General features: G+C 46.1%; 1 protein-coding gene and 1 long non-coding RNA gene across 2 annotated transcripts; both read right to left on the reverse strand.

The window, feature by feature from the left end:
• Window positions 1-4,239: 4,239 nt before the first annotated feature.
• LOC306805669 lies at window positions 4,240-6,524 on the reverse strand. The gene is made up of 3 exons (XR_013775261.1): window positions 6,211-6,524; window positions 4,516-4,912; window positions 4,240-4,364 (listed from the first exon to the last, which is right to left on the reverse strand). It is a non-coding gene; the product is annotated as an uncharacterized lncRNA (long non-coding RNA).
• Window positions 6,525-10,205: 3,681 nt separating this feature from the next.
• MED8 (mediator complex subunit 8) lies at window positions 10,206-20,207 on the reverse strand. The gene is made up of 7 exons (XM_079313887.1): window positions 20,160-20,207; window positions 17,079-17,197; window positions 15,893-16,037; window positions 15,392-15,532; window positions 14,917-14,998; window positions 13,708-13,956; window positions 10,206-10,678 (listed from the first exon to the last, which is right to left on the reverse strand). Exons 1-7 carry the CDS (start codon window positions 20,163-20,165, stop codon window positions 10,614-10,616), a joined length of 807 nt encoding a protein of 268 aa, XP_079170013.1. The 5' UTR covers window positions 20,166-20,207; the 3' UTR covers window positions 10,206-10,613.
• Window positions 20,208-20,219: the final 12 nt, after the last annotated feature.

Genomic DNA, 20,219 nt, shown 5'->3' on the forward strand with positions numbered 1-20,219 from the left:
GTGATCCAATTCAGTGGAAACCTTGCTATGTAGTTTGTCATGAAATTAGAGATCAGTGGATGTCTTCACACTCCCTAATACTGCATTCTTTTCCACCTGGTATCCTGCATCTCAGAGCTTTCTCCAAGCATTCCTTCACTCCTCTGGATCCACCCTTGCTGGCAGGCTTGTCAGGCACTAACAATGAGACCCAAATTGCACAGCCCAGCCTCTTCCTGGTATTGGAATTAATTTCCAGGTCATTGTCTTTTCTTCTGAAGGCAATTTATTTCTCCTCTCTTGGTCCTGGACTCTATTTCCCTGCTGTGTCTGCCACCTCCACCATTATTTCTGTGTGGTATTTGTTAATTTGTTTTTCCTTTCCACTGTTTCTCTCCTTAGTTCTCCAACACATCAAACAGATGTTACCATTTTATTTCTCCTCCATCAGTTTGTTCTTCTTTTCACACTCACTAGCTTTGACGGGTTCCCTTTGTCTGCATGTTGGCCTTTGTTTACTTCTAGTGCTAAGTGATTATCTGGGTTCCTCGGTGTTCACCCTTCCCACAACATTCACAGTGCTGCAGCAGCCTGGGCAGGATCTCCAGCTGGGGCCAGGACTCTGCTCTGCAGGAGCACCCTGGCTGCAGGGACATGAATTGGTGCTGTCCAAAGGAGTGATGCAGGGTCCCCACCTAAACCTTGGGGACAGGTCTCCAGGAAGGACTTGACTAATTTTCTGCTGTGGATCTGGGTTTCTGCCTTCCAGCCTCTTTGGAAGCAGGGTAGCACAAGAACAGGTAGCAAATAAATCCCTCAAAAATAAGGGAAAGACAAGTGACATGATCTGTTGTCTACAGCCTGATCTTTCCAAAGTGTCTTGGGACAAAATCTTTTATAGATGGATAATTTTCTGCTTCCATCTTGAATTCTGCCCATCTGACCTGAAATTTGGGAGAGAGAAGCTGTTCACAGCCTGCTAAGCGTGTCACCCTGACTACAGTCAGGACCACCAGACCAGAGATGATCCTGTCACATGCCTGCACGAGGGAGTCCTGCCTGCATTAGCCACTCCTGCAGCTGGCAAAGCCCTAAAAGTCATTAACTCTTCACCTGCAATTCAGGAAACAGCCTGGGCTGCACCAGGCTCCAGTTTGGAAAAGCTGAAGCTCCTTCCCTTGTTTCTTATGCTGGAGAACATACCATTTTCACTTCAGCTTTAGTGAGGGTCCCTCTTAGAATGGGGATCCAATCAGATGGAGGTGGGTGGGAGCCTCTGCATTTTTCCTTTGCACTGTTCCCTCCACCAGCTCTTGTTTTCTGCTTTCTCCTTGCTCCTTGCAGAGCCAAGTGCATCTCTCTTTCCCCTCATGGCTCTGCCCTGGTGCAAAAAGCAGGCATGGGCCAGTGTAGCTTGCTGAAGGCACAAGTACTGAAGCCATTCTCAGTGCACACAATTACCAGACTATCAGATGGGAAGGTCTGTAAGAACTAAGCAATGGAAAAGGAATGAAGTTCATTAAGAGGTTATGACCTCAGGGATTAGTAATGATCATTTTTTCTGTATGTAATGAGAGATGCTGGTACAGTGTTGCACCTTTTCTGGTGCCGGTCTTAAGACTGGCTTAGGCTCACCATGCAGCTGGGTGGGGAAAAGGGAGGTTCCAGGCTCTTCAGGTGTCCAGTTTCTCAGTTTTCTGAGAATTTAGGAATTCTAAAAATCCTGGTTTTCCGGGAAACTAAAATATCTTTTTGATCATGCCTGGTTTATGTAGTAAATATATTATTTCTTATTCAATGAATTTATAACTACAAATTAATTTTTTAAATAAATTGATCAATTAAATGGTGAGAATTTTATTTGAAAAAAAAATTAAGATTATTCAACTTGAAAAATCTAAAATAAAATAAAAACTTCAAAGGAATCCAGTGAAATTAAACACATGAACAATTGGTCCTGTAATTTTTCAGTAATGTATTCGACACACAGTTAGTAAATTTACACATTTTATTGCACTTGGAGAGTGAGAAGATAATTTACAAATCCCCCCATCCTTTTCTATTTAATCCTGAAAAACCAAAGATTTTGCATGTGACCAGATAAAAACACTGAATGTAAATTGTCTCTCTAATGTTTTTTTACCCTTCGCCCTTTCTCTGAGGTTGGACTCTAAAGCACTATCAACCACAAATTATTCTTGCACACTTTCTCTGTGGTTCCAGGGGAAAAAAAATGTAAATAGATGACACTTACTATCACAAAACATCCAAGAAATGCTCCTACAACACCCCTGTCTGTACTGAGAGAATCAGAAAAGGCTTTCATGGTGAGAGATGACACTACTAGGAGCCCTTAAATGCCATCTTGTAGCTCTGCAATTTCAATAAATGGAGGTGGGCAGGAAGGTCATGCCTGGGCATGTGTGTTGTTCAGGCTGATGTGATGCCTCCTTCCACGACTGATATCAAGATTAAGTGACTCACCTTGTGCAAAATTTTGTGTGTTATTTGTGCTGATTACATTGTAGAGGCAGTAAAGGCCAATTACCCCTTCACTGTTGCCCTCTCCCCTTAAGCAAAAAAAAATGCTTTCATTCCTGGAATCTGAGGTTCCTGTAAGCTCCTCAAGCTACCAGTAAACAACCCACAACATTTCTGTAGCCAACAGGCATGAAACGACCCCGCTGACAGCCCTGTTGTAACATGACACTGTAGTTTCACACTGGAGCATCACCTGGAAAAGGCATTCCGTGAGATGAAAGGGGCGGTGGAAGCATCACCCACGAGCCTGCCGGCACTGTGGTGGTGCACTGCAGCTTTCCCGGCAGACTTTCACCCCGGTGTGTTTAATTGCTGGACTTTGCCTGCCAGCCGGGGTGGGCAGCGCACATGACTGTTGTTTCCTGCTGGGACAAGCATTCTTTGTCAGCTGCGTTGCAGCCTCTCCAGCATGAGCCCTGACACACACCTCCATGGGCTGGCAACATCAACCCAGCAATACAGGACACCCTGGGGTCCTCCACAGAGGTGCCAGAAGTCTCAGCCCACTCTGGACCTGTTGAAGCATCCTTATTTGTTCCTGTGGCATACAGGAGAGTCTTATGGAATAATGGAGCTTATTTCAAATCCAGCAAATCATGGGGCGGGGAAGAAGCAGACCCATAGCCAGTGAGGTGTCTGAGGATACCAAAAGCCTAGAGAAGCCCATTGTTCAGTGTCTCTGCATGGCAGCAGGTATGGCAGGACCACCTCAAGGTCCAGCGTGGGTTGGCAGGAGGCTGGAAAGGGTCAGGAGGTCTGAAGGTTTCAGCACATGCAGCTCAACAGGAGTCCTTGCTTACTGTACAAGTATTGGTGACTGGTCACATGCAGCACACCTTGGCAGAAGACCACAGAAGCTCTGGGAGCTCTGTCTCTTGTAGAGACTTGAAAAATGCCCCTTCTCAGGGACCTTTCGAGGCTGTCTCATGGGCATGTGCTCCTGAAGAGAGAAAATGCAGGTGATGAGAAAGTAATTTCATTTTATCTCTGTGATGTAAAGCCCACAGGAGTTGATCATCTCTGGCAATCTGTCCTGGACTGCCTGGAGCCTAAAGAGAGCAGCTTGGCAACACTGGGTGACTTCTTCACTAAGGCAGTTGGGATTACAGCCAGATTTGGTGACTCGAAACTCCTATGTCATGCACCACAGCAGGGCTGTCTCCTAACTTGTGGAACAGCAGTGCCATGCAGCTCCATGGAGTGAACAAAGGTAGAAAAAAAACCTCCCAAGTGTTCCAGGCTGTCCTGAGGACTTTTCTGAGAAGACTTTGCCTTGACCTGAAGTGGCCACAGAGTCCTCAGCAGAGATTGCCCAGGACAGGGATCAGGTGCTGCACCTTGGCCACGGGGCAGTGGGGTGTGAGCTGCCAGGCATCAGGCTGAGCACGCTGCTGGCCACTCCACAGGGACTAAGCCACAGAAAGGATATTGTCAGAGCAGAGGATTGTTCTGGGAGAACAGGCTGCACAAAGAAGAATTGTTTTGCGATGAAACGAGGCCATGTTTAGTTCCAGCCAGGGCTGGGCTTTGCCAGCCTGTCTGAGCTGCAGGCTAGCAGGGGATACTGTCCTCCCTGGCCTGCCTGGCCTGCCTGGTATCTTTTCTGCTTCTGAGGTTGTCCACTAGCACAGTCAGCAGCAAAAGCACATGCCCTGAGACCCACAGTGAGTAGGGAGAAAAAGGAAATTGAGGGATAAGAAAGCTTGGTGCAGGTCTTCCATGGCCTTCTGCACCTGCCTGGCAGGTCCAAGGGGCACAGGGGAAGGGGAGAGCAGCAGTGGGGCAGCATCCACACTGAAGGGCTGCACTGTCTCTCCTCCTGCCCTCAGCCCAGCTCTGCCCATCTCGCCCACATCCCAGTGCTGCCCAGCTGCTCCTGCCTGCAGCCCAGCTCTGCCCAGCTCCTCCTGCCCTCAGCCCAGTGCTGCCCAGCTCCTCCTGCCCTCAGCCCAGTGCTGCCCAGCTCCTCCTGCCCTCTGTCACAGCATTGCCTACCTGGTCCTGCCCTCAGCCCAGCTCTGTCCAGCTCCTCCTGCCCTCAGCCCCAGCACTGCCCTGCTCCTCCTGCCTGCATCCCAGCTCTGCCCAGCTCCTCCTGCCCTCAGCCCAGCATTGCCCAGCTCCTCCTGCCCTCAGCCCCAGCACTGCCCTGCTCCTCCTGCCTGCATCCCAGTGCTGCCCATCTCCTCCTGCCCTCAGCCCCAGTGCTGCCCAGCTCCCTGCCCAGCCTGCACTCTGCACACGTGAGAGCTCCCGCACAGTTCCATGTGTAATCAAGTCACGACCTGATGCATTTTTCTGCTGACTGGAGCAAAACAGGCTGTGCCATGATGACGACAACAATGATGATGATGATTGACACTGTTTCTACTGCTGTGATGCCCATGAGAACCTAAATACACAAAAACAATACAGCCAAAATTGGTTCCACACCATCACTTACGCAGAACATGATACTCAGGGGGATGCAAACCCTGTTCCTGTATTAGCTACTGCCTTGAGCTCTTAGGGGGATACTTTGAAGCTGCAGCAGAGCAGGAGACCAGAGCCATCTCTCTCATATCACACAGCAGGACCCCGACTTCAGAACTGCATCAGTACCAAAGATAAACACATAAACATCCGCTGCATGTTTCAAAGAGAAATTCCCACGGGAAATTCACACCTCTGTGCTGCATGTTAAGGTGGGCAGAGCCCAAGACTGGCACATGGCAGTGGAAGACAGACACGTCCCACCAAAGCCACCTTGCAACAGCTGTAGAGGGGAGAGGTCTGTGTTCAAAAGAGGAACATCCTGGGAAATGCTGCAGGTTTGAAATAACACCCATAGACAGCAATGCCCCAAAGAATGGCCTTTACCCCGATGCATGGCCAGCAAATAAAAAACTTAATGCAAAAGTACCCTGGGGCACAGTCTTTGCTCAGAGAAAAGGAGCTGACACACCAGGCAGGACACAGCACCCACTGCTATTTCAGTGCAGAAACTGCTTGGACATGATGGAAACAAAGAGAGAAGTCTGGCAACAAGCAGGTAAATCAGTGACAGAATCTGAGCAGCAGTGATAAGATAGCTGTTGCAGGAGCTACAGGTCTTCAACCTCTGACTTTGGAAAATATGCATCTCAGTCAGAAATATACATGCAGTAATTTTCTTTCTTTAAAAAACACACACCAAAAAAAAATAAAAAGGACGGAGTCTTCCCCTTCAGAGGAGCCAGACAGCATACTTTGCATTACTCTCATGTACAGGGTTGCCCCTAAGGAAATTGCAGAAGGTTTTCATTAATTTCTAAGTGCAGGTTTCCACCAAAGCAGTGTTTCTGGATCCAGCCAGAGAGCTGTAGTATCATAGAGACAATAAATAAACTGTGCAATCACATCAGCCTGAACTATTTTTATGGCATGCATTACAAATACATCCAAACATCCCATTTCTTGAGCATTTTACCACCACAGCCTCTCTGTGAGGTACAAAGTGGTAACATTTTATGTCTAAGACAGTTGAAGATTTATTGTACTTGGGTGAAAGGAGATCCATAGGATTTTTTGAAACCACCTGTACTCATTTGTAGGCACCAGCTGATACAGAGACAGGCTCTGCCTCTCCTGAAGCCTCCCAGCTCATGCAGGGAACCTGGGGAAAAGCACAGACCCAGTCTGGGGAGCTGTTCCTACCACTTGACCACTTACCCTTTGTGCCTTTGACTTCTCAGAGCTTTTCAGAGGTCAGTTAAGATGCACCTTTTACTGCTGTTTCCATGTGTTTGTCTCTCCTCTGTGAGCTGCAGGTGAAGCTGCTTTGGAAACAATGCAGATTAAAAACTTGGCTGAACACCCTTTGGCAGCACTCACCCATTATCTTGCTTCTTAGCATAAAAAAGTGCTCTGGCTTTCTCAACCCAACCACCACAAGACTTCTCCTTTGGTCCCAGATGTTTCTGGCACAAAGATCCTATCCTTGTAGGAGGGTGGAAACCAACCCCACAGCCCACCCCAAAACCCAGTCTTACCTGTGGTGTAGAGCATGGAGAACTGAAGAGGTTCCCCTCACTCTTTCGTCCCCTGTCTTTTCAGCCACTTCTTCCCTCACACCTCTTGTACTTCACTTCCACTATAAAGGCTTCATGACACCCACTTAAAGACCTGTAGGTTAAAAAAACAAACAAAAGTGTTATGTTTTTCTTGTTTAAACAAAAGCAGACATCTGTGTGTGCATAGCTGCTTGGGGATGAGACAAGAGAGCAAACAAGCAGCAGGTGTTTGTCATGCTGACCCCTGGATGCAGAGAGAAGCAGGGAAGTGGTGGCACCACTCTGAGCTTCATGGCTGCCAGAGGTGATGTGGCCCAGGGCAGTAGCAGGACAGGCTGTGGGCATGACCCAGCACGGCTGCATGTGTGATACAGACTGGGAACAGTGGGTCTGTGGGTAGCTGGGCAGGAAGGAAAGGCAATAAATATATTTCTCCTGCATTTGGGAGGAAGCCAGATGAAGCATTCCTGTCACGAGGGTGAAACACTTTCCCCCCTAACAGTAACTCAGGAGGATGTTAAACCACAGTTGCATAAGGCAAATGTTGAAAACTGAACAGTCTGGGTATCCTGCATCTAAAAAGATAACTATTTTAAATATCCAAACTATTAATGGTGAGATTCAGTAACACAAGGAAACCTGAAGAAGCTCCAGAGAACAATCAAGTTGATGTTATGCCAGCATATTAAAAAAGTAAACAGGATGGCCTTGTAAACAGGTGTGTCTATTCGACAGACATCACATGCAAAATAATGACCAAAAAATATGTGATCATATTGATAAAGACTTAAAGCAGAGAAATATAAACACCAATCAACAAGGATTACAGACAGTAAGTCTGTCAGACTATGATGATAATTTTTTTTGGCACTGTATGTTTTTATGTATCAGAGAGCTGGTACAGCAGCGTGTGTGATCAAGGAATGAACTTATGGGCAGCCTGGCCAAGTGCAAGGCAGGAGAGGAGCTGCTCCCTGTGGAGCTGGTACTGAGCATATATTTGTAGCATAGATAAATAGTGCTAAATAGTGTAAAGCTGGTTACCTTGAAAAAAACAAAGTAATGATGCCACAGTCTGCTGTCCTGGGAGCCCTTGGCCTCCCTGGGCCAGTGGGGCCATGCCATGAATGACCCCATTGTCTGCACCAGAGCCTGGCAGGTACTGAGAGGAGATGGGGGCCAGAACAAACCAATGCCCTTCTCCATCACTCTCCTGCACCTGAGCTGGAGCACAGACAACCCAGCAGCACCTACCATGCCAGGGTTGTGCCTCCTCCCAGCCAAAATTATCCTACTTGGAAGAGATGAGTTCAAGAGGGATTGGATAAGGCACGGAAAAAACCACAAGGGCTCAGAATGGGAGCACATCCTATGCTGACAGGAAGTGTGCTTCCCAATCACCTACTTGGCCCCTGCCATAGCAGGACACAGCCTGAGCCTTTGCCCAGACCCAGCAGGGCAAAGTACTTTTATTCTGACACAGTGCACCAGGAATAGTGAATCCCTGTTGGACTTGCAGACCACAGTGGCAAGCAGTGGACCATGAGTTCCACAGTGACTTTATGGGTAAAAGGCTTGTTCCCATTCCCTGTTTAAACATTCAAGCACTGGCAGCAACCGGATAAGAGGTTAAAGTCGCTCTACATCTGAAATTCCCATTCCCACAATTAGAATAGTGTGTCCTGGTCCAATGTCCCAAAAGACACAGATGCATAAGGAGATTTGGATATTAGTCAAGAAATGGAAAATATGCCTTAAAGCAAAAGGGACTTTCATCAGTTAAGTTTGTCATAAAAAAAGATCAGGAAAGCTTGATCATAATATCTGACTCCTTTGGTAATAACAACTCAGAGGCTCAGTTCCTTCCTAAGATCCACTGACTTGAAGGGAATTGAATAAATGCAGCTTCAATCTAAGATGCAACAAGGGAAAATAGTTTCTAGAACGGCCTACCAGCCACTGTAGCAGGAGCACATCAGTTTAAAATCAACTGTTTTCCTAACAACGGTGCTCTAATTTACACAAGAACTAATTCGCGGCAGCCTGTGTCATGCAGGAAGTTACACTGGCGAGCCTGGCCAGCCTCCCTGCTCAATAATCTACGGAAAAAACCCCAGCCTGTGTTTCCTTTCTTCCAGTCCAAGTGTGTGAAAGGTCTGGCCTGCCCCCCTGGAGGCGTTTCTGGGAGGCGTTTCTCAGGTTAGCGTGGGTAGCAGGCAGCCATGCCCCGCCCGTGTCCCAGGCTGCCCGAAGCGCTGCAGCCCGGAGCTCCGGCGCTCGGGCATTTTAGCTTTATAAGGAAGCCAGGCTGGGGGGACGAAGTGAGGCAGCATCCGAGAGCTGAGGCTGCATGAATTACGAGTGCCAGGGATGTGACACATACACTATTCTGCCTTCCTTTCCAAACAAAGCAAGAACGTCAGAGCAGGGAACAGCCATTCCCGCGGTTCTCAGTGCATCACAGGAATAATCCTGCAGGCTCTAACTCCCTGGCTTGTTTTTGCACAAACCACTCACACTGGAACTAGCAACGTGCCTCCACTGCACTCACACCGGTCCTCTGCTGCAGTGACATCCCAAAGAGCAAGGACCTCTGCATTCATTAGGAGCAAAAAGCAATTGCACCAGTCTGGCTGGGATGGTGCCACTGCAGACACGTCACTGGCCTCAGTTGTAGTGGAGCAGCTTTGCTATAAGCTGTTTGTGCTTCCAGCTCAACTTTCTACTTCCCAGCTCAGTGCTTTGCAAGGGCCAGCACGTCAAAATGGGTCAGTAACTGCCCTAGTCACATCTTTGTGGACTTTTTTTTTTTTTTTTTTTTTTTTTTTTTTTTTGGGGAGAACAGCTCACAGCCTCCACAAATAAGCTGGATCTGATTAGCTCAGAGGCAAGCAGTGCAGGAGCAGCTGCAGGCTGTATGTGCTGAGTGGAGATTTCCTCACTCAAAGATTGCTGACAGATGCTATTGAGTAAAACACACTGCTGGCTTTCAACACAAGTCAAAAGGAAGTCCATGCAAGGGCAACCAGAGGCAGGACATTTGTCCTTTAGGATAGTGCTGTATGTACTGACAGCTCCATAGGCATGTGCCCCCACCCTTTTGTCTCACAGGAATCTCTCATTAGGCAGATTATATGTTACAGCTCAAGGGCAGAAAGTGGAACAGGGACGGCTTCACAGTGTCTAGTTCCTAAGAGAAATGGGCCAGACTTCACTACCTGGCCCATCCACAAATGTCACAGCCCTGGGCACATTGAAATACCTTTCTGAAGTGATAAATTAATCCTGAAGCAGCTAAGAAACTTTACAGAAAACAGAAGCAGAGAAGCATGGAAGTGAAATCAGATCCAGCTGGGATCCAGCAGCATCAGAATACAAAAGCTCTGTACTTCTGTTTCTCAAGTGCTGTCTTCTTGCTGGGGGCCTTGAAACAGTCCTTCCCAGTATTTTGTTTTCTGGGGTATGGCCATAATTGGTTTTTAATGCACAAGATGTTTGCTGCTGACTCACTGTACTACACCCCTTTACACATAAACCTGCAGCTCCAGCACTTGGCTTCCAACATTTTCAGTGTGGTTTAGGTTGGAACTGCTCTGTAGCCTTACCCAAAGGAAAATAAGAGTCCTTGTGACCCGAGAGATGGACACCAGCGTCTCACAGTGAGCATAACAAGATCTTTATTACACAGGATGGAGTAAAGAAATAACATACCAAGCCAACAAGTACAAACAAGGAGCTCTGTGCAGCTCCCCAGGTACTGTATCAGCAAAGGGTAGTTATCCTCCAGGCAGGCCTGGAGAAATGGCATCAATACCAGAAGCAAATTCCTCTGCTCTGGCTGTAGTAGTACACAAGAAGTACTCTGTCCAAGAGACAGGGCCAGCAGCAGCTCCACACAAGCCACCCAGCACTAAATAAAATCCAGAAAAGGGCCTTATAAACCCTATCTTCCTGGATATAGTGTGTTGATATGTGAAGGGACTTGGAAGTCCTAGAAGGATCCAGGTGGAGTGCCTGCAGCAGTACAAATGCTGCTGTTCCCCAGGTCTGGTTCATCTCAGCTCATCTCTGATATGGATGCATTGAGGCAGATTTTATATTTGTTTTTATGCCACTCGGCATTTTTCCTGTAGAGAGAAAAAAGAATAAGCATTGCAAAATCAGCAATATGAGAGGACATTTGCTCAGGAGCATTAGATTCACAACAACCCTGGGCTTTTCCAGTTCCACTCCAGGCTCATTTTCTACAGCACCTTCCAGCTTCTGACCTATACAATCAATCTCTTCCACAAACTGGCATCCTTCTCTGCTGACAAATCTTGACAATTCCTGTGTCCCTCTGCTATCCCCTTCAATGCTATTATTTTTCCATCCTCAGTAAGTCTTTCTCTCTGCCAGGAGGCTCCTACAGGAATGTCAGACTTAGTCTGACACTTAGAATTTGCTGAAACTTAGAAGTTGCTGGTAGCAGCACACACAGAAGAACCCAGATTGTGTCCTCTTCCATTTCAGAGAGTCTGTATCCCTTCCTTTAGCATCATTTATAGCCAGGGTGTATATTTAAATTACTAAGCCTCTCTCAGATTTCTTAATTTCTTGTAACCACATCCACCTCTTGGGCATTATTACTCTCTGCTGATACCTATCTCACATGGGAGTGTGTTCAAAGACATCTTACTAGCAGCTTACAGTAAGTGTAGAGTGCTAGACAAAACTAAGATGATCTGAAAAATAAACAGTGATTAAAGAGCAGTACAATGGGATATTAAAAAAATCAGTCCCTCAATGTCTTCATACTGAAACAGGGAAAAAAAGGATAACTTTTTGAAAGTTAAAATTATAGTGCAGCAGGACAAGAAAAGATTTTATAAGCAAAAGCCTAAAACTTAATAAAGATTATTAAACTTCCTCAAACATATCCATAGTAGGTCATGGCCAGCAATGAATGGACAGGTAACTGATAGATATTATTAACAATCAGGAGACAAATACTGTTAGATATCACTCCAAAAGCAACAGTGAATGGAACTGTATGGTTCACCCACATCTGAGACACTGTGAGTGGTTGTCTTAAGAACAACCAGGAAAAGTGCACATAAGAGTGAAAACAATGGTCCAAGTCATAATTTTCAAAACACAAAATCATATTAAAGATAATAGGACTTAGCTAAGGGAAAAACACCTAAAAATAGACAGGGGAAGGAGAAATGACAGATTTCCAAAACATGAAAACTATGGAGAAGGTAACTGAGGAATGATTATTCACCATTTCTCACAACATGGGTAAAAAAAGAAAAATGCAAAAAAAATTATCAAGCAAAATATTTAAACATAGAAAAGATTTTAAGCAAAATGTGATAAAATGGTGGGACATACTGCCATAAGTGTTGTAGAACTCAGAACTGTAATTCAAACATGAACTGCAGAAATTAATGGCTACTGTATCCAATGGTATCAAATCAAACTCTGGCTTAAAATCCCTAAAAAAACAACTGTGGTCAAGATATACTTTGTTCTTGCATTCTTTCAGCCCCAGCTATGGACACTATCAAAAGCAGAACAGTGAGATGGACCTTAGCCAAAACCCACTGCAGCTGCTCTTATCAAGAGGTACTTTCCCCATCACACAAGCTGGACAAGTGCTCGCCTCACCAGTGCACTCTGCTTGGCCTGCAGAAGTGACTGTTTGCTCACCCTGGATACAGTGTCTCTGAGTATTCAGCCAGGAATCACAGGAGGTTGTCTTTGTTACCAAATTACACTGGAAATTACTTTCTAACTCTTACATAAATACATATTTACCTTAGGATCAATACTGTTGCTCAAGTACACAACTGAACAACAGTCATTATATACAGGCAAGAAAACACCAATTAGCATATCAGATATCCTAAATTGCAATTAACATAAACATTCTGACAGCACAGGGCTATCCTGCAGGTCCCCCAGGCCAAACCCATTCCTGACAGCAGAGGATTTTGAAGGAGGAATACCAGAACAGGGCAAGCCTGTAGTGATATCCCTGCAGAGTACCTATTCTGCTTCTAATATATTGTGCTCAGGGTCATGGAATCAGACCTCATGATTAGATGTCGACTGATTTTTCATCCAGAAGTCTGTGTACTTACTTATTTTTCCATCTCATATAAACATTATCTGCCTATCAGACACTAGGCAATGTGCTCTACAGTGTAATTATTTAGTATTCAGAAAAGTATCTCCCTTTTATTCCAAATCTACAAGCCCACATTTTGATTGGTGCACTTTCACCAACCCTTCTGTATCATGGGAGACAATGAACAATCATTCCTCATTTGTCTGTTGTATGTAATTTGGGATTTTATAGGCTTCTAGTTTCTTCTCCCTAGCCTGAAGCTATGCCCACTAGCAGAGAAGGTATCAGAACCGCCCATAATATTGCAGGTGTGGGTACCCAATGTATTTATAGAATGGCCTAAAGATACTCTCTGTTTCTCTGTTCCTTTTCTAGAAATTCCTAGCATTTGGTTTGCATTTCTGCCCCAACTGAACACTCAATATATTGTCTTTACAGAACTCTTCTATCATAGGTGTATTTACCAGATACAAGTAACTAGGTTAGAGTCCAGGTGCTGGATGTGTACAGTCAAATTTCTATGCCATACTTCATATACTTTCTACGCCTATACTATACTTTATATTTAATGCAAATGTCATCTACTGCTGTTAAGCAAAGACACTTTGTATAGGAAATCCTTCTAACTTTCTACAGAAAGCTTTTTTCCCCCCTTACCTTAAATAACTCATTATCATCAAACTCTTTCACTTTATTATATACCCACAACTTAAATTTCACAGGAAAATCCCCAGCGCAGATCCCTGAAAACTACACTGTGATCTCCCTCCATATTGATTCCTATGTTCACTAAGTCTATTATCAAAATAGTAATGCAGTGGGAGTTAAGAAGCTGAAACTGGTTGGCTGGGATCCACCTCACCCTCTGAGCCAATTTCAAACAGGTATTACTCCTCTATTATAACCTGACTCATGTTATTAAGGCCAGAAAGGAACCTCATGCTTAGTTACATCTAAAAGGTGACTGGGGAAGAATCTCTACATCTGCATTTGTCTTTCCTGGTCTCTGGATTTCAACTGATCTCAGATATGGAGCTTTACCTGGCTGTCCTGCTGGTGCCATTTGCACTCCTGCCAGCATTGGCTGCTGCTGAGCTGGTGCACCTGTCATTGGAACCTGCTGCATGCCTGAAGCACCTGCAATGATGGCACCAGCTCCTGGCTGGCCTGACTGGACAGATGCCCCAGAGCCTGGGGGTCTCCTGTTTGACAGCCCTTTCCCAAAGGCCACAGCTGCTACCAGTGCATTGGTGTCTGCAGGGTTGAAGGTCTGCTTGTTCTGTCGTAAACCTGAAAAAGAAGTTATTTGGCAAGTTATTTTTAGACTTGGCAATCAGGTCTAAACAGTAGCATAGCTGCTCCTGAATTGACTTTTCAGCTATTTTAGTGTATGCAATTGAGATAAGTTTCTTACAGGCTGTCCTACAAGAGGCTCAGCAAGGTCAAAGAAGCTGCAAAATCAATGGACACTGGTGATCCAAGAGCTTTTTCACAGAGAGCAGGGCATGATCTGCTCGTGGAAGGAGGATAGAATGAGCCAACTCCTCCACGCCTATAAGAAGCTCCCACTAAAGGCTTTTGCATGCTGAATCCCATGGCAGGTAACAAGCACTGTGATTTAGAAAACCAATAGCAACACCCTCTTTTGGAGGCTCATAAGCAACATGGTGTCTGCAAGTTTTTTTACCACACATGTGCCCAGTTGCATTGTTAATCCCAGATACTAGACAGAACCTGTGCTCATGTCCTGTGTCAAAGATGACAGCAAAAACAATGCCACTGCTTTTATGAGTAGTGTGTGGCACTAGAAAAGGTTGGCCATGAGTCTGAAGCACCCATAATCTAGACAGGATCACACAAGAGTCTGCCAACATGTACACTCCTTCAGAACATGGCTAAAAGGTTTCTCCTTCACTGCCGCTGCATTTTCACAGCTTTTTTAACTGATTAAAGTTGATTGGGAAGTTTTCTTGGCAGATACTTATCACCTCCTCAAAGGGGGATATGTCAAAGGGTCAGAGTGACCTCCCCACCATGCACAGGCCACACATGGAAGACACATGGCACCCACAGGCTCCCTTCTCAAACTAGAGGGCTCCAGGACAGCCAATCTTCCATCTTGTGGAACGTTTTCATTTATGCTGCTCGACTGTGTTTCCCATACTTCAGGCTCTCCAATATTCCTATTTGGCTGTACTCTCTCAAGTCTACTGTTTGAACCCTGTACCCACTTCCACCTCAGTGACGTACCTCCACTTTCAGATTCACGCTCCTCCTTACTGATTTTCTCCAGCAAATTTGAGCACATTTTGTTCAGACTTTGAATCTGTTTCTGCAAAACGAAAACTGTCAGAAACTGCCAGGATACTTACAACTCAGTACAAATCAGCAAGATAAATGAACAAGTCTTCCCTTCCCAGGATCTGTGTAACCAAATTTAAGTGTTTTGGTAGCTGAGCCTAGGCTGTCTAATGCCAATGCATGCAGGAGGGATAGCCTTTGCCTCTGACTGGTTGGATGGCACCTCCTGTGAACAGTCAGAGAGCTGGATACTCTTGTGAAACTGTGGAGGAAACCTGACCTAGGGTCAGCTGAAGAAATCTCAGACAGGAAAGGACACAGAAAAAAAATGAAAACTGTCAAATGGAGGGGTGGAGGAAGCAGTTAAAGAACATCTTGTGTCCTAGGCATAAGAGGCAGAAGTATCAAACTCTTCTTTACCTACCTGTGCTGCATCAGGGCTAATTCGAGCTGCATCTGTGATCAGCTGCTTCTCCTGCTCCTCCACCTCAGGGTCAGGCTTAGTTCGAAGATGGTCAGGCACAACTTCATGGCTGAACACCGGCACGCGCCCCTCTGTCTGCCGCTGCAACAGGGGCACAAGCCTCCCTCAGAGCCTCTTCCTCCAGCCCAGCACTCTGGCAGCTCCAGACCAGGGCACAGGCCATGGTGCTGAACAAGGCTACAGGGGAAATCTTGATTTGGGGAGCATTAGGAAGTTTCAACAACTTGCCTAGAAATTTGCACTGTGCTTTTTTAGTAACAGCAACATATTTATTAACAGGAACACCTTCTGTAAAAAGTGTATCCAGTGCAAATGTTTGTCAGTGAAAAACCCACAGCAAAGCAGCTCCCAGACAGAAGTACTTGTTGCCCTTTCTTCCTTTACACCCAGAAGTGAGGAATGCCCAGCTGAATAGTCAGGCAGTCAAGGGATATGTCTTACCATGATCTCCTCATCGCGGTCTGGAGACAGCACTAGGGGGATGATCACCTGGTTTCGCAGTAGAGGGGTCTTCTCATGCTTTAGCACTTTATTCAAGGTGTTCAGCTGCCCTGAGAGCAAGGCAAAGCTGTCTAGAACTGAAGGCCTGGAAAAGCAAATAAAGAAGATAGAACATGAAAAGGGGATGCCACATAAAGCTTTTCTCTTTTCTTCACTCAAATGACTAATGAGTGAGGAAAAAACACCAGTCTTTAAATCAGTCTACTCCAGACAGTAAGCAGTAAAACCTGGGGCTGAATATGCAGGTGTGGACAAACTCCAGTCCTTACTGGAAAAGGCTTAAATGCAGCAAATATCTTAGGGACATTACAAGCAGTACCACAGAAAATGGCAATTCTCTGGGATTTCTGTAACACACAGAAGCACTTCTTTCCTTGTCACTACCTCTCCCAGTGAAACTCTGGAGCAAGGTCTAAGAAATAATTTCATCCCAAAGCAGTACAGCCAGGAGAGAAAATATTAATAGCTTGGTTATCCAGACTAAGAAATAATGTAGCTAAATAACTGATAATCTTTTCAAGGAGGCTCTCTTCAGCTTGGTCTCTGTGTGGGATTGATCAGCTCTCCTGCCTTCTGCAACATTAACTACAAATGTTAACTTGTCTGTGAAGTTTTGCTGCAGTAGCAGACACTAAGATACCATACAGTTCATTAACCTGCAGCTATAACAACTTTATGTTCCATATTCTCCAGAAAGAGAATGCCATCTTGCAAGACCATCAAACTTTATGGTAAAGCAGAATCAGCAAAATACAAAAGCTCAATTTATATCAGAGCCATAAAAAGCCAGAAAAGGTCAAGAAATGCAGAAAGAACCATTCCTCATTTTACAGTGTATGTAGGGTCTCTAAGATCTTTCATCCGAGAACTTCCACTTACAGCAGATGCAAGTCTAGTTCCCATAAAATGTCTGGGTTAAAAGGTGTTAGCATGACTTATTACTCTACAGCATGAAGCCAATGGCTTCCAACTGGTTTTCTTCATCTGGTGAAAGATGTGTAGTGGTTCCTCCAGCACAAATGTAAAAAGAAATTTAAACCTATTGCAAAGAAGCTAATGTTTTTAAATTAATCCTTTGAGCCAAGTCTGAAGAGTTCTGGCAGTGATCAGCAGTGAGGCACCTTACCATGTGAGTCGGTCATACTCGTTCTCCAGCTTGTAGATAAAACTGACCAAAGAGTTCTTCAGGTCGGCCACCTGACTAATGAGTGCCTCCAGGGTCAGCTCCAGCTGCTTCTCCTCTCTCTAAAAAAGGCAAGACAGACAAGACACACCCATGCATCCATGATCCAATCTGTCCTACAAACAGCCTCCAATTCAGAGGAAGCAGAAGCATTGGAGATAAAAATCCTTTTATTTCACACTGACCCCTTCCCTTGGGTCAGACTACTTAGGCAAGAGACTTGTGCCTGAGACAAACACTTGGCCAGCTGTCCTGTTAAAGATCTAGATGAGTGTAGTGAAGACATCATCACTTACCTCTGGCTTTTACCACATCTGGCAAAGTCACCAAAGTTAGCTCATATCACCTTTGTAAGCCACTTAAACTAACTCAGGTGAAAGATTAGAATTCTCTCAGCCTTTTCTGACTACATCTGCGGGTGCTGTGATGTCTTAATCAAAAACAGTCTTTGCAAAATGAGTACCAGGACCGAGGACTAAAGACTTCAGGTGCTCTTCACCTCATTCTTTACTTTCTTTCTGCCCACATGACACTTCCAGCTGCCAAGGGAACTGGCAGATCCTTCTGGTCTTGTGCCCCATGGGCTGCAGGAGGGCCTGCCCTGAGACAGACTGGTGCCCTACCCACACACACACACCTCACCTCCTGCCTTTTGCTGGGATTACATTGTTTGAGAAATCTTCCCCACTGACATCCCCTTCCGGGTGAGGGAGGATGGTGACAGACAAAGTGTAAGGACTGGGGATGCGTTACCAAAGACATCAAGGCATGTCCTTGACTCTTGCAAAAACCTTCCAAACTCTTATCTACTCTAACTTACTCATGCTACAGTATTGCGCAAAATGTAATTAAAGTCCCAGCCCTAAGGAACTGCTCGTGTAAGTTGAGAACTGTACAATAATAATCCATGAGGAGGGTGGGACAAAGCAATCAAATAATAGAAAGGGAATACCGATTGGGAAGGCAGATAGAGTGACTCATGCTGTTGGCATGCTTGCTATTGGGTTTGTTGTTGCTCTGTTCAAACACACTGGCCCAGTGTAAGCTTCATGGTGAGATTAGCAGGCACCTTCCATGTTCATGAGAACACAACATTATTTTATTTTATTTGTACTCCGACAAGTCGGTAATCACTGATGGGACTTCATTTCAATTTAACCACCTTAGAATAAACAGCTGAGTCAACCTTATTAAAATTTGATCCCCAGTCCATGGAGTGGATTTATGGAACAGATTGCTGCTGGCTGTGCCACCTAGAGACAAAAGCACTTTCCTTCATCTTGTGATGGGACTAGTCAGCTCCTATCCAATTAAGAAATGCGCCTGCAACAGTTTGTGTGCACTGTGTTTGTGCAAGGAGGTTAACTACTGCCTGTGTTACAAGCTGGGCTGGTAGCCAGTGTTTCACTGCAGAGGTGCCAGGCATATGCACCCATGGCAATTCCCCTGGCCCCCTGCCTGCACTTATCCAAGAAGCCCTCAAGAGGATGAATGAAACCCCATTGCACAAGGAGCACTCTCACGGCAGCAGTGCACTCCAGCCCTCCTGCCCATGGCCCTGCCCAAAGCCATCAGGAGCTGGAAGCAGATGCAAGCAGTGCAGTAAGCATACAGTAAGACTGACCCGTGACTCCAAGGACTGCTGTGCCTCTCCAAGAGGACACTCTGAGGAGTTTGTTAGCAATGTTAAATTGGCCCGAGGTAGTAAAGATAGGGCTTGTGGTAGTGGTTCTGAAGGACCTCCTGATACAGAGCAACTGAGAGGTAAAGGAGAAATTTAGAGTAGGTAAATGCAGGCCGTGAAACAAAGGGGGGAAATAAATCCTGACTGGCAAAACAAAGGAGGAAAAGACCCCATGACTTTCTGTACACAGTGACAGTATCTGAACTGATAACGCTGTGACTCACAACAAGATTTTAGGATTATCTGAGGATAATCCATGAAAACATCTTCCCAATGCTGGAAAAGCAGTCAAGGAAGTAAATTAGGAAAGCAGCAGAAATGAAGCATCATTATGTCACCACGTAATACATGTCTCCTTTGCATCTTTAACATTACGTGTCACTCTCGTCCCCTAACTGAAAAAGGATAGAGTAGGAATATGTGCTAATAAAGACAACGAGGATGATGAAGAATATTCATAGTTCCAAAAAAAGCCACAAACAGCAACAACAACAAAAAAACCAAACAACCCAGTGACAGTAAAGACTGGTATGAGTAAGTGGCTGAAACAAGGAGAGACAATGAAACAAACCCTATAAACCAGGCATAGCAGGACAACCAACCCATTTTCACTGTCTTTTCCAGCAGGACAACCAGGAGATCTATATGAGGCCAGCCAGCTGCTCTTTCAAACAAACCAAAGGAGCTGGATCTTTACAGATGTCATTAATGGTCTTTTCTTTGGACACCACGGATGCTATCGCACTTAATAAAGTAATTAGGTTCTTGTCACATTAATGACATTTCATTCAAGCGGGACTGGGGCTCTCAGCCGCAAACACACCCACCCCACAGCGGTGCAGCAGCAAGGGGCTGCTGAACATCAGAGCATCGCTGTGCTCCGTACCCCTCAGCAAGGGGCTGCTGCCCAGCAGAGCATCGCTGTGCTCCGTACCCCTCAGCAAGGGGCTGCTGCCCAGCAGAGCATCGCTGTGCTCCGTACCCCTCAGCAAGGGGCTGCTGCCCAGCAGAGCATCGCTGTGCTCCGTACCCCTCAGCAAGGGGCTGCTGCCCAGCAGAGCATCGCTGTGCTCCGTACCCCTCAGCAAGGGGCTGCTGAACATCAGAGCATCGCTGTGCTCCGTACCCCTCAGCAAGGGGCTGCTGCCCAGCAGAGCATCGCTGTGCTCCGTACCCCTCAGCAAGGGGCTGCTGAACATCAGAGCATCCCTGTGCCGTGCCCCTCAGCAAGGGGCTGCTGCCCAGCAGAGCATCGCTGTGCCGTGCCCCTCAGCAAGGGGCTGCTCGCTGACGCGCTGGGCCCCGCGGAGCCCGCCGGGCCCGCTGCCCCCGGCCCTCACCTGCATGGCGGCGATGGCGGCGGCGATGGCGGCGGCGGCCCCGCCCCGTTGTCCCGGGAG

Source organism: Erithacus rubecula (assembly GCF_903797595.1).
Source record: "Erithacus rubecula genome assembly, chromosome: 10".
NCBI classification, from domain to species: Eukaryota; Metazoa; Chordata; class Aves; order Passeriformes; family Muscicapidae; genus Erithacus; species Erithacus rubecula.

Excerpts from the sequence above, each read along its gene's own strand:
- MED8 (XM_079313887.1), bottom strand. Across the intron at positions 16,038-17,078 it reads GAGTATGACCGACTCACATG|GCCTTCAGTTCTAGACAGCT; the intron begins GTAAGGTGCCTC and ends TTGCTTTTCCAG. Across the intron at positions 14,999-15,391 it reads TTAGCCCTGATGCAGCACAG|AAACAGATTCAAAGTCTGAA; the intron begins GTAGGTAAAGAA and ends TTCGTTTTGCAG.